This window comes from Camellia sinensis, chromosome 10 (assembly GCF_055761805.1).
Source record: "Camellia sinensis isolate YWXY chromosome 10, ASM5576180v1, whole genome shotgun sequence".
In the NCBI taxonomy this organism is placed as follows: Eukaryota; Viridiplantae; Streptophyta; class Magnoliopsida; order Ericales; family Theaceae; genus Camellia; species Camellia sinensis.
In genome coordinates, this window is record NC_138970.1 from 20,825,520 (window position 1) to 20,840,515 (window position 14,996).

Genomic DNA, 14,996 nt, shown 5'->3' on the forward strand with positions numbered 1-14,996 from the left:
TTGGGAGTTGGATTGGGTCCTAGGCTAAAACAAATAAGCAATCCCCGGCCCGACCCGACCCGTTATGAGACTTGACCCAAAAACAGGGTTGATTAATATACGGGTAAATTATTGATAAATTCCATTTAGAAGTGTTTTAACTCAAAAAATTTATGAAGAAAATTTTTTAACCAATTTAGTCTCATGTATGTATAGTTTTATTCCATAAAGCCTTTTTTTTTTATTTACACTATTTTCTTGGACACTTATGCCCTTATATTTAATTTTGATATCCTTATAAATATTTTTTGAACGGTTAACAATTTTATGATGTGAACATTTATATTTTAAAATTCACATTGATAGGAATGTAAAATTGGCCCGTAGGCGGCCTGAAACCCACCCGCGAGCAGGGACGGGCCCAGCCCGTTGACAATGTGAATATTCACATTGACATGTTAACATTCACATTAATAAGAGTGTAAAATTGGCCCGCATCCCGTGGCAGCGCGAAACCAGCCCGCGGCCCATGGGCGGCCAGGGGCGGGCCCAGTCCGGCCCGTTGACAATGTGAATATTCACATTAACATGTTAACATCCACATTAATAAAAGTATAAAATTAGCCCGCCGCCCATGGGCGACCAAAAGCCCACCCGCGGCCCGGGGCGGGCCGGGCCCGTTTAACATTGTGAATATTCACATTGACATGTTAGCATTCACATTGATAGGAGTGTAAAATTAGCCCGCGCCCCGTGGCTGCCCGAAACCAGCCCACGGCCCGTGGACGACTCGGGGAGGGCCCGGCCCGGCCAATTAATAATATGAATATTCACATTGACATGTTAACATTCATATTGATAAGAGTATAAAATTGGCCAGCGGCCTAGGACGGGCCCGACCCAGCCCGTTGACAATGTGAATATTCACATTGACATGTAAACATTCACATTGATAAAAGTGTAAAATTAGCCCGCAACCCGTAGGCGGCCCGAAACCCGACCGCAGCCCGAGGCGGGCTTGGCCCGACCCGTGACATTGTGAATATTCACATTGACATATTAACATTAACATTGATAGGAGTGTAAAATTTGCCCGCTGCCCGAAGCTTGCCCGCGGCCTGGGGTAGGCCTGGCCCAGCCCGCTGACAATGTAAATATTTACATTGACATGTTACACATGCACATTGATAGGAATGTAGAATTGGCCCGCAGCCCGTGTGCTGCCCGAAGCCTGCCCACGGCCCGGGGCAGGCTCGTTTGGGTCCAGGCCCGAGCCGGTGGGTCGAGCCTCGAGTCGAGCCGATGGGCCTGGGCCTAGCCTCAGGCTTGGGTCGGGCTTGGGCGAGCCTGTCTATTTTTTTTTAATTCTTTTTAATTTTTTCTACCAAAATTTTATTATTTTTCACAAAAAAAGACACTAGGCCTCGGCACAGGCTGGGTCTCGAACCGAGCCTTGAATGGGCCTTAACCGGACCTATGGGCCGGGCCGGGCTTTAAAGTGATAGCCTAGGCCCTAGCCTAGGGTCTCGGACTAGGCTCGAGCCCAGGCCCAAACGAGCCTTTCCCGGGCCGCAGGCAGGCTTCGGGCAGCCTACGTTCTTTTTGACTATTCCATTAAGTCCTATTTGAAGTAAGAAGACCAAAATACCATTTTAATCTACTTATATTCTATTTAGTCCACATTATTTTCTTATGTTTTAATAAGTCTTATGGGAGACATAATTACCAAAATACCCATAATGTGAATGTTCACATCGTCAATGTGAATGTTCATATCATTAATGCGTAGAGGCCCGAGCCGGCCCATATCGAGCCTCGTGGGTGTCCGAAAAAATCTGACCTAGCCCACGGGCCAAAAAATTAGACCCAGGCCCTAGCCTTGGCACAAGGGTATTCGGGCTTTGGATGGGTCGATGGATCGAGCCTCGGGTAGGGCCGTTGGACTTGGGCCTAGCCTTGAGCTTAGGTCGGGCTTGGGCGGGCCTGGCCATTTTTTTTTAATTCTTTTTAATTTTTTCTACTAAAATTTTATTATTTTCCACAAAAAAAGACATTGCGCCTCGGGCGGGTTAGGCCTCGGACCAAGCCTTGAATGGGCCTTAAGCGGGCGGATGGGTCGGGCCGGGCTTCAAAGTGATGGCCTAGGCCATAGCCTAGGGTCTCGGACATGCTCAGGCCCGGACCCAAACGAGCTTGCCCCAGGCTGTGGGCGAGCTTCGGGCAGCCCACGGGCCGCGGGCCAATTCTATATTCCTATTAATGTGCATGTTAATATGTCAATGTGAATATTCACATTGTCAACGGGCCGGGCCGGGCCTACCCCGGGCAGCGGGCAAATTTTACACTCCTATCAATGTTAATGTTAACATGTCAATGTGAATATTCACATTGTCACGGGTCGGGCCAAGCCCACCTCGGGCTGCGATTGGGCTTCGGGCCCCCCACGGGTTGCGAGCCAATTTTACACTCTTATCAATGTGAATGTTAACACGTCAATGTGAATATTCACATTGTCAACAGGTCAGGTCGAACTCGCCCTAGGCCGCTGGCCAATTTTATATTCTTATCAATGTGAATGTTAACATGTCAATGTGAATATTCACATTGTCAACAGGCCGGGCCGGGCCCGCCACGGGCCTTGGGAGGGTTTCGGGCAACCACAAGGTGTGGGCTAATTTTACACTCCTATCAATGTGAATATTCACATTGTCAACGGGCCGGCCCGGGCCCGGACCGCGGGTGGGCTTTTGGCCGCCCATGGGCCGCAGGTCAATTTTATACTCTTATCAATGTGAATGTTAACATGTCAATGTGAATATTCACATTGTCAACGGATCGGACCGGGCCCGCTCCCGGGCCGCCCATGGGCTGCGGGCGGGTTTCGCGCCGCCACGGGACGCGGGCCAATTTTACACTTCTATTAATGTGAATGTTAACATGTCAATGTGAATATTCACATTATCAACGGGCCGAGCCCGCCCCGGCCCGACTCGAATTTTTTCGGGCACCCACAAGGATCGACATGGGCCGAGCCCCTACACATTGACGATATGAACATTCACATTGACAGTGTGACCATTCACATTAGGGGTATTTTGGTAATTATGTCATCCATAGGACTTATTGAAACATAAGAAAATAATGTGAACTAAATGGAACATAAGTAGATGAAAATGGTATTTTGGTCTTCTTATCTCAAATAGGACCTAATGGAATAGTCAAAAAGAATATGGGTTGGATGGAATAAATCTCTTAGAAAGTGAATTTATCAAAAAAGCTCCCTTAATTCACAGCGAGATCTACTCAACTATTAACCACGGGAAATGTTATTATTAAATTTTTTTAAAAAAAAGGTAATTTTAGAGAAAGCCTATAGACCCCCTATCACAAATTAATATAATTTTACCATAATTTTTTTTAATATTAATCACAATATGCGTAATGTTATGACAAATTGGTATAATAACAATGTCGTAGTCAAATTACAAACTTTTGTAATATCAATTACAAAATTATGTACATTTTGTTACGTTAATTTATGGCGATATTACTCATTTTATGATTAATATTACAAAATTATATGGTAAAGTTACTCCAATTGTGGTAGGGTGTATATGGTATGCACTCCTAAAGAGGGCACACCATAGGCTTTCTTGTAATTTCATCATAAAAATTTGTAACATCATTCATAAAATGTATAACCTTGTACAGCTTAGCATAATAAAAATATTCAAACTTTTGCTAATTGATTTTACAAAAATTTGTAACTTAGTTACGACTTTTTTATTATGTTACTTTATGATGAGATTATGCATTTTATTATTCATGTTATAAAATTTTGTGATAAAATTACTCATTTTTATAATAAGATAAATATGGTATAACATTTTCCACTGACTATCATCACTCTACTCCTCATCTATAGCCCATCCATATTAATCTTCTTTAACTATAAAAACTGTGCAAATACACCTCTTTTGAGACAACCTAAAGTGAATGAAAATAATATATTTTTATAGTTAAAGAAATGAAAATGAAGAAATGAAGAAATAAAATGATATTTGATAATAGCTAAGATAGCCTCAGTGAAATTAACTCAAAAAAGTATTCTGAACTCATCATTTTCCTAATCAAAAAATTTGTACTTTTCCTTTGTAAAAGAAAGAGTAATTTTGTAAGTTTGTTCCTGCAACCACTAATTAGCATTTAATTACATCTTAATTCAAATCTTGGTTGGTGTATTTATGTTCTTAGATGTATTTTTTATTACTGTAAATTTAACTTTTACATCTAGAATGCGAGTTATTTTTCATCTTTAATTTTTTTTTTTTTTAGTTTGGTTCCTAAAAGAAATTAGGTGATAAGTGATAGCGGTTAGACGAAGGAAAGAAAGGGGTGGCCCTGTGAGAAGTGACAAGAGGCAACATTAACATTTTGTCTTGAAATTCTTGAACCAAATAAATTACAAATGAAAGTGACCTTGAACCAAAATAGACTAGGTGATTCAATAAATGTGACAAATGATCCATATCTTCCACATTAAGGGGCCGTTTGGCATTAGTTAATATAGTCAACTTTTTTAGCCTTGAACTTTTTTAGCCGGACTTTTTTAGTCTCGTTTGGTTTTTGTTTTTGGACTTTTTGAACTTTTGTGAGAGAAAAAGTGTAATGATTATGGATAAAAAGTATTTTTTTGTCTTATTGACTTATATAACTTATTTTGTTTTTTTGTATTTTTTTAGTCCCAAAATCTTAGCCAAACGAGGGCTAAGCTTAATTTGACCAAACCAAATAATGAAATATTAGAGTCCTGCATGCACTATATATGTAATGCTATGCCCATGAATGTTTTGCTCTTTAATTGTTTTTCTCTGGCCTTTTCTGGTTGTCTTACTGAGATGGATGTTTTTTGGCTTGTTGATGGACATTATTTACTTGATCTGTTTGCCTCTTCAAATGCGAAAACATTATTGAGTCCATTTGCTAATAAATTTAGTTTTTAGGACGATAACTAAACAAAATTTATTTGCGATATTGCTGGAGTTCAGCTTAGACCTGGTGTATTTGCATTTTGCTAACCTAAACCCATTCATAGACAAAATAATTTTCCTTTCAAAAAGCAAACATTATTCAATTCTTGCATAATTCACATTAATGCAGCTCTATTGTAACAAAACTCTTGCTCCCTTTTTTTCCCTGCATTTTCTCACTTTCGGTTAAAAAAAAACAAAAGTCAACAGAAAACGTTTTTCATTTTTGAAAGGTCGAAAACAACTACTAGCACCCACTAATATTTCTGGACTAAAATCTTACTACCACCAGCACCATCATTAATACAACTACTAGCACCCGTTTTTGCCCAAACAAACACAGCGTTACGTTGGGCACATTAATTTTCCGAAAAAAGGTATAAACTTCAGACTATTCAACAACATGCAGCAATTACAATGAGAAAGTAGCTGTTTTAAGATATAAATCAAAAATGGTAGATCACAGTAAGAACTAATGGAGAAACCAAGTACAGTGGGCAAACAAGAAATACTCCAAACCCAAGACCACAAGAAATACTCCAAACCCAAGACCACAAAAACTCCAGTTATATATATATATATGCTATTCTTTAACCATAGATACACAGTTTTTGTGATCAACCCTCATCTGTACAATCCTCTAAATTTCAATTTCACCAAACATTTAAAATAAATTATTAAAAAAAAAAAAAAAAGAAGAAGATTGAACAGAACATACTGACATGAGAACATGCTGCGAATGGTTATCGCTGCCACTCATGCAGCTCCTTCAACTATATTTTCTACTTGCAGCGATCCTTTGCACGGTTAAAAAGCGACTGTTTTCTTGCTCCGGGTACCTCTCAAATTGGCTGGCATTTTGTCCTCCACTGACAGATTGAAGTTCTCGGACAAGAAGGATTTCAGGATATGCATTTGTATAGCGCGGGCCTTTTTTCAAGCTTTCTGGAATGCACGAGAAGAAACTCCATGCAGTAGTCTGACAAACCCGAGGAAGCTAAGTTTCCCATCTGACTGTCTTATCCAGTCTTGGAGAACTACATGAACCGGTACTGATGGGCCAAGTCCAAGTTCCTGGTAACCGCAAAATAAATAAATTAGAGACATCAGAATTTTGATCCAAATACTAGTAACTGTGATGCTCCTGGGGACAGATCAGAGAGACATAGGGAGAGAAAAAATATCATTTTAAAAAAATTACAACTATGTGAGCAATATATATGTAGTCATTTCTCAAATTGGCTTAAAATGTAGGATGATCAAACAATGAAAATCTTTTTAATTGTGATAATTTTTGTGCCGAAGATTTCCGTCATGACAGACAGATGTATGACATGTACTAGCAAACTCTGTACACGTCTGTGCGTGTTTGCAAAAACACTACGAGAGGAGAAAAAGAGCATACCGAGGCTAGTTCCTCTATCATAATAGGTCTATTCCCATCCTTGTCAAAAAGCTCATAGGCACAACGTGAATGTTGCTCCCAGCTTTCCATTGCTTCTAGCTGAAGCACGCTGATGGATGCGGCACAAAACTCTTCAAAATTCAATTTTCTGTATTGCAGCATACTCACCTACAAAATACATAAATTTAAATTCTACCATTAACCTCATCTTTTATTGTGAGAAAACCAATGTGATTAACTACTTATTGATCTACTGTAAACCTAAAACCTAAAAAAATAAATAAATAAATAAAAAGAGTGGATTGAGAGATGTTACATTATTTGCATAATCTATCACCCTTGAATCCTTAATGGCGTCAGTGGAGTTCTTTGTCACAGCCTGCTAAGTTCAATATTATTTAGAACCACTTGAAAAATGGTAAAAATGGGGGAAAAAATGACAATAATAATAATAATAACAATAAACAGCAAAGCACAAAATGGACTTGGAAAACTAACCGTTTTATAGTTTTGCATATAGATGAACCCACTCTTGTTTGGCCCTAATAGTGTAAATTGTTCCCGGAGATAAGCTAACTCAGGTACTGCCAGTGTCTTAGCAAGGGCCTGTCACAGTTATGAAACTTTCTTCAATATACTTAATGGTTGTAACAACACATCACAAACATGACACAGTAAATACATCAAAATCATAAAATCATTCACAAATAGAATGTGTATTCATTTATGTATGCATAATTAGTAACATCTATCATCCAACAACATGACTTACATAAAAGCTTTCATGTATCTTCTATTTTAGCTATGGTAAAATATTTACTAGATTTTATAGACTTCTAATTTGTTTTTTATTTATAGTTATACCTTCTTTCTATACTTCATCTCCTTGTCATCATGTGTCAGCAATGTTCTAGAATTCTCAAGTGACAAAGATATGGTCCAAAAGTGACCACTAAACATTGGTCCTCGTCACATCTTTAACACAAAGCATGGCTTTTCTTTAGAAGTATCCATGCTTCTTCGGAAAATTCAGAAAGAAAATTATTTTCTCAAGAAATTAGAAAATTCAGATCTCTTATACTTAGAAAATTACGGCCAGACATGAGAAATAGCAAAAACGAGAAAACAGACAATGAACAAAATAACAAAACAAAAATATTAATTCAAGCACTCATGATATTATCTCATTTGGAGCAATAATGGATAATTCATATTCTAGATATTTTTATGACCATGAAATAATTTGTATATTACTGTCTAGTGAAGTCGGCAAACATATGGAGTTACTCAAAGCAGAATAACATACCCCCAAAGCCGATTTTCTTAGAGGAGACGAACATATGTAAGATTTTACAAGCTTATATATTATCATGTCCAACGGAATCTTGACATCAGGATAATTCGCCAACCAGGGATGACCTAAACATGAAAATCATAGCACAAGTATTATAACTCCAAAATATATTCTAAATGAAATTGAAATTAACATGACGTGTATGTTTAGGCTAACTTACTAAGAGCCTGGGCAGCGGTTAGCCTCTTCCGGTAATCCTTGTTCAACAATCTCTTTACAAAGTCTATTGCATCGGACGACAAAGAAGGCCAAGGGTCTTCATCAAAGCTCGGGTCCGCTTTAAGGACCGCTCGAAAGATGCCCGATTCTGAGCGGGCCCAAAATGGTCGGCTTCCACATAGAAGAATATAAGCAATTACGCCTATACTCCACATGTCCGCTTCGGTTCCATAAGATCTGTGCAGAACTTCAGGAGCTACGTAATATGCACTTCCTACAATATCGTTCAGCTTTTCATCTGCACCAGTCTCTAACTGTCAGATCCTAAGCCACCTATTCTAATAGTCATAAAGCGATAAGTATTATGGATTGGATATTTGACCTGGCTTTACATAATCAGAGAGTCCGAAGTCAATGGCCTTTAGCGGGGAATTATCATCTTTGGACATGAAGAGAAAATTCTGAAGCAATATTTAAAAACTCAAGAAGTCAAGGTCAAAAAAAAAAAAAAAGTGATAATTTAGGATGCAAAATCACAATAGAAAGGATTCGATCTAACATATATCAAAACCAATAAATTAATGATTTATAAAGATCAAAGAGCAAAGCAGCAATGAACGATTTTCAAAGATTAATGGCAATTATTCATTGTCTAATCAACAAGTTACTTTATATTGTTTGAAACTCATAAATCAGGCAATAAGAGCATTTCCAATCATTTTCATGTATTGACAGATTTAATACACTACATGAAATTTCACGACACAGAGAGCAATGTAAAAGGCTTGAACTGAAATTTAGAAAACCTAAACACATTTTAGGAGTGATCGATCATACCCTAGGGTTATGTGTGAACACACTATCCGGAACTTGCTACAAGATGTAATATTTTCCACGTCAAGTTCTACAAATTACCAAGAAAATAATGAAAATGTCCGAGTTCATTACCTCAGGCTTGAGGTCACGGTGAACTACACCTTGGAGATGACAGTAGGCAACCACACTCAAAATCTGTACCACGACAGCCTTTGCATCTTCTTCCGAGTATTTTCCACCTCTAGAGAACATAAATCAGAAATTTATATGGCCAAAAGATTGCAGAACAGGCCAAAGACTGCCATGAAAGAAGAAAATATAAAAATACAGTACCTAGAAAGTATTCTATCCAATAATTCACCTCCTTTGCATAACCTGAAAAACACAAAACATGATACAAAGTAAGCTTCAAAAGTTCGGCGAGTCCTAAAATGGAAATATCTTATTACTTGGGACATAACAAATAAACAAGAAAAAATGTACAAGCCACGAATCAACCCCTAAGAGAGAAAGAGAGAGAGAGAGGAGAAGAAAAAAAAGGTTCGGCGAACATTTACAGCCTAACAATTCCAACCATGGACCCGTACAACTTGGGTGGTTCATCTCAGTTTCTACAGAAAAATGTATTTAAGCTAACTCTTACGAAAACTAGACCACATCACACCAATTTCTATGTGAGCTAACAGGCGAGTTAATAATGCTTTTCTCTCCCCTGGTTTTGGAGTTAATAAAGTTGATACCCATATTCCATTGGTTCTAATGGCAACACCTAAAAGTCAAGTTTAAGTACATAGTAGCCGTATGTACAATTGTGGCATCCAACGACGCATGTAGACAAAAACAAAAAGGGAAAGTAAATGCCTATTTATTACAGTCATGTAAGTCAAATTGCTATACAAATAACAAGTAAACGTGTATTACTGAAATTTAAGTAGTCTACACTTACTCCATTACTACATAAACATTGTCGTCATCCTCATAGGCATCATAGAATTGCACTAGGTTCTTATGCCCTACTAGAGCCCGTAATATTTTCACTTCTCTTCGCACATCCTCAATGGCTATTGTTGTAGTCATCTGAAAAAACATTGCCCCTTTTATTAGCATTAAACAAATAGTTACATTAAATTCCACACATGAGTAGCTGAAAGGACAGAATTAACAACATATCAATGCAATGAAGTCTCTAACAAATTTGAATATAAGATCAAAACAATAATGTGAACTATATTGCAAGCTAGAGGAGTCATAAAATACACAAAATAGCATCACTCTGAAATTTTGATCAATGCTCACTCATCACTTTCCAAAAAAAAGGTGTTAGATCACCAATTATCTTAAAAGCTTAAGTTGCTCAGAAATGGGCCCAGCTACCCCGTTTCGCACATGGAGAGACAAATAGAGAACCAAACCAAACAGAAAGCAGACAACCAAATGGGAACCAAAAACCAAAGAGAGACTTAAACCCAAAACTTTTCTACTCTGATACCACGTTAGATAACCAACTATTCCAAAAGCTCAAGTTTTTAGGAAATGGACCCAAAAACGTATATCAAGCTATCCAATGTAACAACATATCAATGCAGTGAAACTAACATATACATGCTAAACCTGCTAGACTAACTAGAAAAATAGAAGAATTCAACTACTTTTTCTGATTTGCATTTGGGTTAATTTCATAAACAAATTGGAAAATCTCCAGGGTAGTTTCAGACCTTCGATTTCTGGATAAGCTTGACTGCCACATCCTGTCCTTTTAAGCTCCCTTTCTTCGCCTTGGCAGAGCAAGTATAACCAAAATGCCCGCGCCCCACCTCTTCACCTAGCTCATAATAGATCATGAATTGCTTTGAAAACCCAAAATTCTTGTCCAACCCCAATTCAATCTCATTCCCTTCTGGTATTGAGGCCTCATTTGGCTTAACCGAACCGTGCCTTCGAGCAAGCAATGCCCGAATGTGCTTTGCCGGCGAAGGCGGAGGAAATGGGAGCTTGAATTTGCGCAGAGGGGTTGAACTCACACTGGAATTGGCAGGTGAGTTCTTGAATGCACTGTGCAATGGACTAGGGCTGTAAAAGGGGAAATTTGATGATTTCCTAGCTTGTGGATTCAAACCCGGCTCGTTCTCGCTGGGAATTATTGGGTTTTCAGATTTTCTTTGTGGGTTTTCAGTGGGTTTTCCATGACAAATTCCCATGGAATCAGAAACCCAATTGGAACAGAATTACTGAAACCAAGTACGAAAATGAAAAAAGAAAATCAAGAAACAAGAAGATAGTTAAACCATTAATAAGGAAAAGAAAACAGACAAGCAAGAAAGCAGATTTTCAGTTGAATTTAAAGAACTGAACCTCAAATCAGAGGATGTGAAGAGACCCAACCGAGAAAACGAAAATGAAAGTTCAATAGAAGAAAGCAATTCACTTTCTGATTAAACAAACAATGGCAGATGGACAAAACCCATCAAGAATCAACACATTTTCAGCTGAAGAAGTGAAGGAAAATAGGGGAGATGAAAACAGCAAAACAAGAAAACCTAGGGCAATTTTCAACCAAGAAGGTAAAGAATGAGAGTGAGTAACAGCATAAAAGTGAAAAAAAAAGATGCTTAGCAGAGGGTGCAAGAAAAGAAAAGGAAGGTTACTTACTTTCCTTGCTTGCTTTATCAAGCTTTTTCTCTATGTGGTTTTTGTGTAGAAATTTCATATATAATTCTTGTTCAGAGGACCAATTGTTACTATTATTCATCAGCAAATAATAATAATGATAGTGGGGTTGGATTTGGGTTTGGATCCTCTTCCAGCCTGTATGTGAACATTTTTGCTTACAATTGAAAGAGCTAACATTTGTCTCTGTCGTTTGAGTTTGACCACCTTTGTGAAGTTTGAACAATTTTCCTTTGTTTTTTCATCTTTATTTATTTATTTATTTATTTTGAGAACTTTTCCACAAAATTTGAAATGAAATGCTTTTTTCTAGGTTTTTGGAAATTGGGTTACTGCTACAAGTGTGAAAACAAGTTTTTTTTTTTTGGTTTAATGCAAGTAAATAATAGTATTGACAAAATCAACTTTAAGTAGGATAGTTTTTTCTTTTTTTAGATTGCCTTAAGTACAATTGAGAGGAAGGTCACAATCATAATAATAATATATAATAAAAAAGGGGTGGGGTGACACCCTAATTCGATTGGCAATTTATATTAAGAAAAATTTCACGTGTACAATTTAAAAAATAATTATAAATTAATAATAAATTTTAGGAAAATTTTATTTTAAAGTCTTTGATATTAAAATTTTATAAGATAAATGACATATTATATTTTCATAGTAGTTGAGTCCCTCAATATTTTCACAGAGAAATTTCAACTTGACACGGAGAAATTTCAATTTTTACAAAGGAATTTCTCCGGTATGATTACAGAGAAATTTCATCGAGAGACCTTAGCTAATACAAAAAAAATAATAAAATATTGGGCCTCTTTTATTACCCAATTTAGAGAGAGATTTTTCACTATTTTTTTTAAATTTTATCAATATTAATAATTATAATTATAATTATAATTTTTTTCATGTATATATAATAATTTTTTAAAGATCCACTGTGAGGTAATTTCCCCTGTACACTATATCTAAAACCCAAAGTAATAGGTTGTCTGCATTATAATCCAAATCTCTCAAAAAAATCTTAAGGCTATGTTTGTTTGGAAAGACATTGATTTGAAATTGGATTAGTAATCTTATAAAATTTATAATTTGATAACTGATGAAAAAAAATTAGAGTCCTCATTAATAATTTATCTAAACATAATATCACTCGTATAGAGAACTATTGAATCCCAAGAGAGATGTGGGATACAAAATGGAAGATTAAGAATAAATTTAAACTAATTAATTATTAAATTGTAAATTTTTGATAGGATTTTGATATTTTTCAAAAGGGTCTTACTAATGATAACCCTAAGGATTGTTAATAAGAATCAAATATTGTCAAAATATTTATAATCCCAATACATATTTTACATATTTCAAAATATTTTTATGTATTTTTATTCATTCTTTACATATTTCAATACACTTTATAAACATTTTTTAACACTACTAATAGGCTTTAAAATTGTTTTTAACAATTTTCTTCTCATAATCATAAGTTAATCAAAACATGGGATATAATATACAATTTAAAGGGATCAATAATTATAAAGCTAACAGACATATTAATTTCATCTAATCTAATCCATCCTAACAAATATGTCCTAAATGGACAATGGGAGTGTTTGGTAGAACTTATAAGCAGTTTATTTCAACTTTAACATAAATTAAGCTAAAAATTTGTATTTGGCTCAGCTTATTTCACCAACTTATGGCTTAAAAGAAGCTAATTTTCAACTTATTTGAAAAGTGAGTTAGGGGATGCTTATATTTTTAGCTTAAGCGCGCAGCTGCATAGTGGGTGGTAAAATGACTTAAATGTCCCTCCTAATCTCCATTATTTACGAACATGCCACTATATAAACCACATGTCAACACTACTGTTCACGAACCAGAGAGAGACGAAGGCGATTTCATGCGTGCACAGGCGATTTCCGCCGTGCACAGGCGATTTTCGGCGTCGACAACCCTAACCCTAACCCTAACCACCGCCATCGACAATGTGACGATCTCAAACCAAAGCTCACTGTCACGATCGATCCACTCCGTCGCAATCTGAAACCAAAGCTCACCGTCGTGCCATAATCTCAAAGCAGAGCTCTCTCTCTCTCTCTCTCTCTCTCTCTCTCTCTCTCACGAACTAAAGGAAGTGGCTAGGGCACCATCGTCGTTGCCTCCTCTCTTTCTCTTCGCGATCTGACCGCCGTCGTCACCATCGCGATCTGCGATGTGAAACCCTAGCCACCGGCGGCGGTAGCTAGGGTTTGTAATGAAAAAAAAATAAAAAAATGAAATACAAAAAAATTGAAATTAATAAAAATTGAAATTGAAATTAATAAATTATTAATTGTAATGCAAAAAATTTAATAAAAACATAATCACAATTTAAAAAAATAAATAAAATTGAAGAAAAAAATGAAATAATTTATATTAAATGAAATAAAAAATGAATATTATAACTTCTATTAAATTAATAATTGAAATTAATATAAAGAAAAATAATATGTAATGACATCACAACATTAATATAAATACATGGATATTAATTGTGATGAATTAATGAATTAAACAAAATTAACAAAAAGAAAGAAGAGAAGAAAAAAAAAAGAAAGAAGAAAGAAGAGAAAAGAAAATAAGGAGAAGAAAAAATGGAAACAATAATCTATAATGAAAAAATGAAAATAAGCTATTAATTGACACTAATTAATTTATAATGAAATAATTTTATACTAATTGAAAAATAAAAATAATAATTTCTAATGAAAAAATGAAAATAAGCCATTAATTGACACTAATAATAATAATAAGTAATCTGTTAATAAGAGAAGCCTTACTTTTTTTATCAAATTAAGAAAACGTCTAACCTTTCATCAAATCTTGTAAGTAACCGTTGATGGACAACTGGATAAATGATTGGCCAGTCAACCAGGTGGACGACCACATTGGAAAAAAATTGAAGAAAATTTATACAAGGCCGGTCAACCACCCAGACATCTTCTCGGTCGTCCTTCCAGTCGACCAGTTATTTGATAAAAATTGAAAATTTAGGATTAAAATACTTGGTGTCAGATGAAATTTTTAACTTAAATCTTTACTTAAATTTGATAACAATAATAATAATAATAAAAAGAGCAAGTCTTGAAAATGCTCTAGTGGCTGTGCTTTTAGCAATCTTCACCTTAGTTGTAAGGTTCACTTAATATTGATACCCCATTTTTAATTTGATCTGATCATATAACTAATAATATTTAATTAATTAATGAGCTTTACAAGAAAAATAGTTTAAATTACTAAGATAGGTCCCCAGGTAGGCCCACCAAACCTAACAGTACATCTTCAATCCATTTTCTATCTAAATATTTTATAAAAACTTTGAACTTTTTTATGTGGCATGGTAAGTCTCATTATTTTTAAATTTGATGAGTCTTAAGTGCATATATATACAACTTTTATTGTACGATTACACATAAAGATAAAATACATTTGGGCATAATAAAGTCCACACCTGAAGGGACATAATATAAACGGGGTCGGATCCAAGTCTTGGGCCTGCCCAATCCACTAGACCCGAGCCCAAGTGGGCCAGGCGAACATATGGGCCAAC

The 14,996-nt window shown here is 36.0% G+C and overlaps 1 protein-coding gene across 3 annotated transcripts; it reads right to left on the reverse strand.

The window, feature by feature from the left end:
- Window positions 1-5,557: 5,557 nt before the first annotated feature.
- Window positions 5,558-11,827, reverse strand: LOC114278623 (CDPK-related kinase 1). 3 transcript variants are annotated; one of them, XM_082890988.1, is made up of 12 exons: window positions 11,393-11,827; window positions 10,459-10,971; window positions 9,690-9,820; window positions 9,077-9,118; window positions 8,876-8,984; window positions 8,310-8,388; window positions 7,929-8,225; window positions 7,721-7,833; window positions 6,913-7,020; window positions 6,731-6,793; window positions 6,415-6,582; window positions 5,558-6,083 (listed from the first exon to the last, which is right to left on the reverse strand). In XM_082890988.1, the coding sequence occupies exons 2-12, from the start codon at window positions 10,939-10,941 to the stop codon at window positions 5,946-5,948; spliced, it is 1,731 nt and encodes a 576-aa protein (XP_082747114.1). In that variant the 5' UTR covers window positions 10,942-10,971; window positions 11,393-11,827; the 3' UTR covers window positions 5,558-5,945. The 3 variants fall into 3 exon arrangements, with proteins under 3 accessions (XP_082747114.1, XP_028076513.2, XP_028076514.2); XM_028220712.2 differs by having other exon boundaries at window positions 11,096-11,426; XM_028220713.2 differs by lacking the exon at window positions 10,459-10,971 and having other exon boundaries at window positions 11,393-11,625.
- Window positions 11,828-14,996: the final 3,169 nt, after the last annotated feature.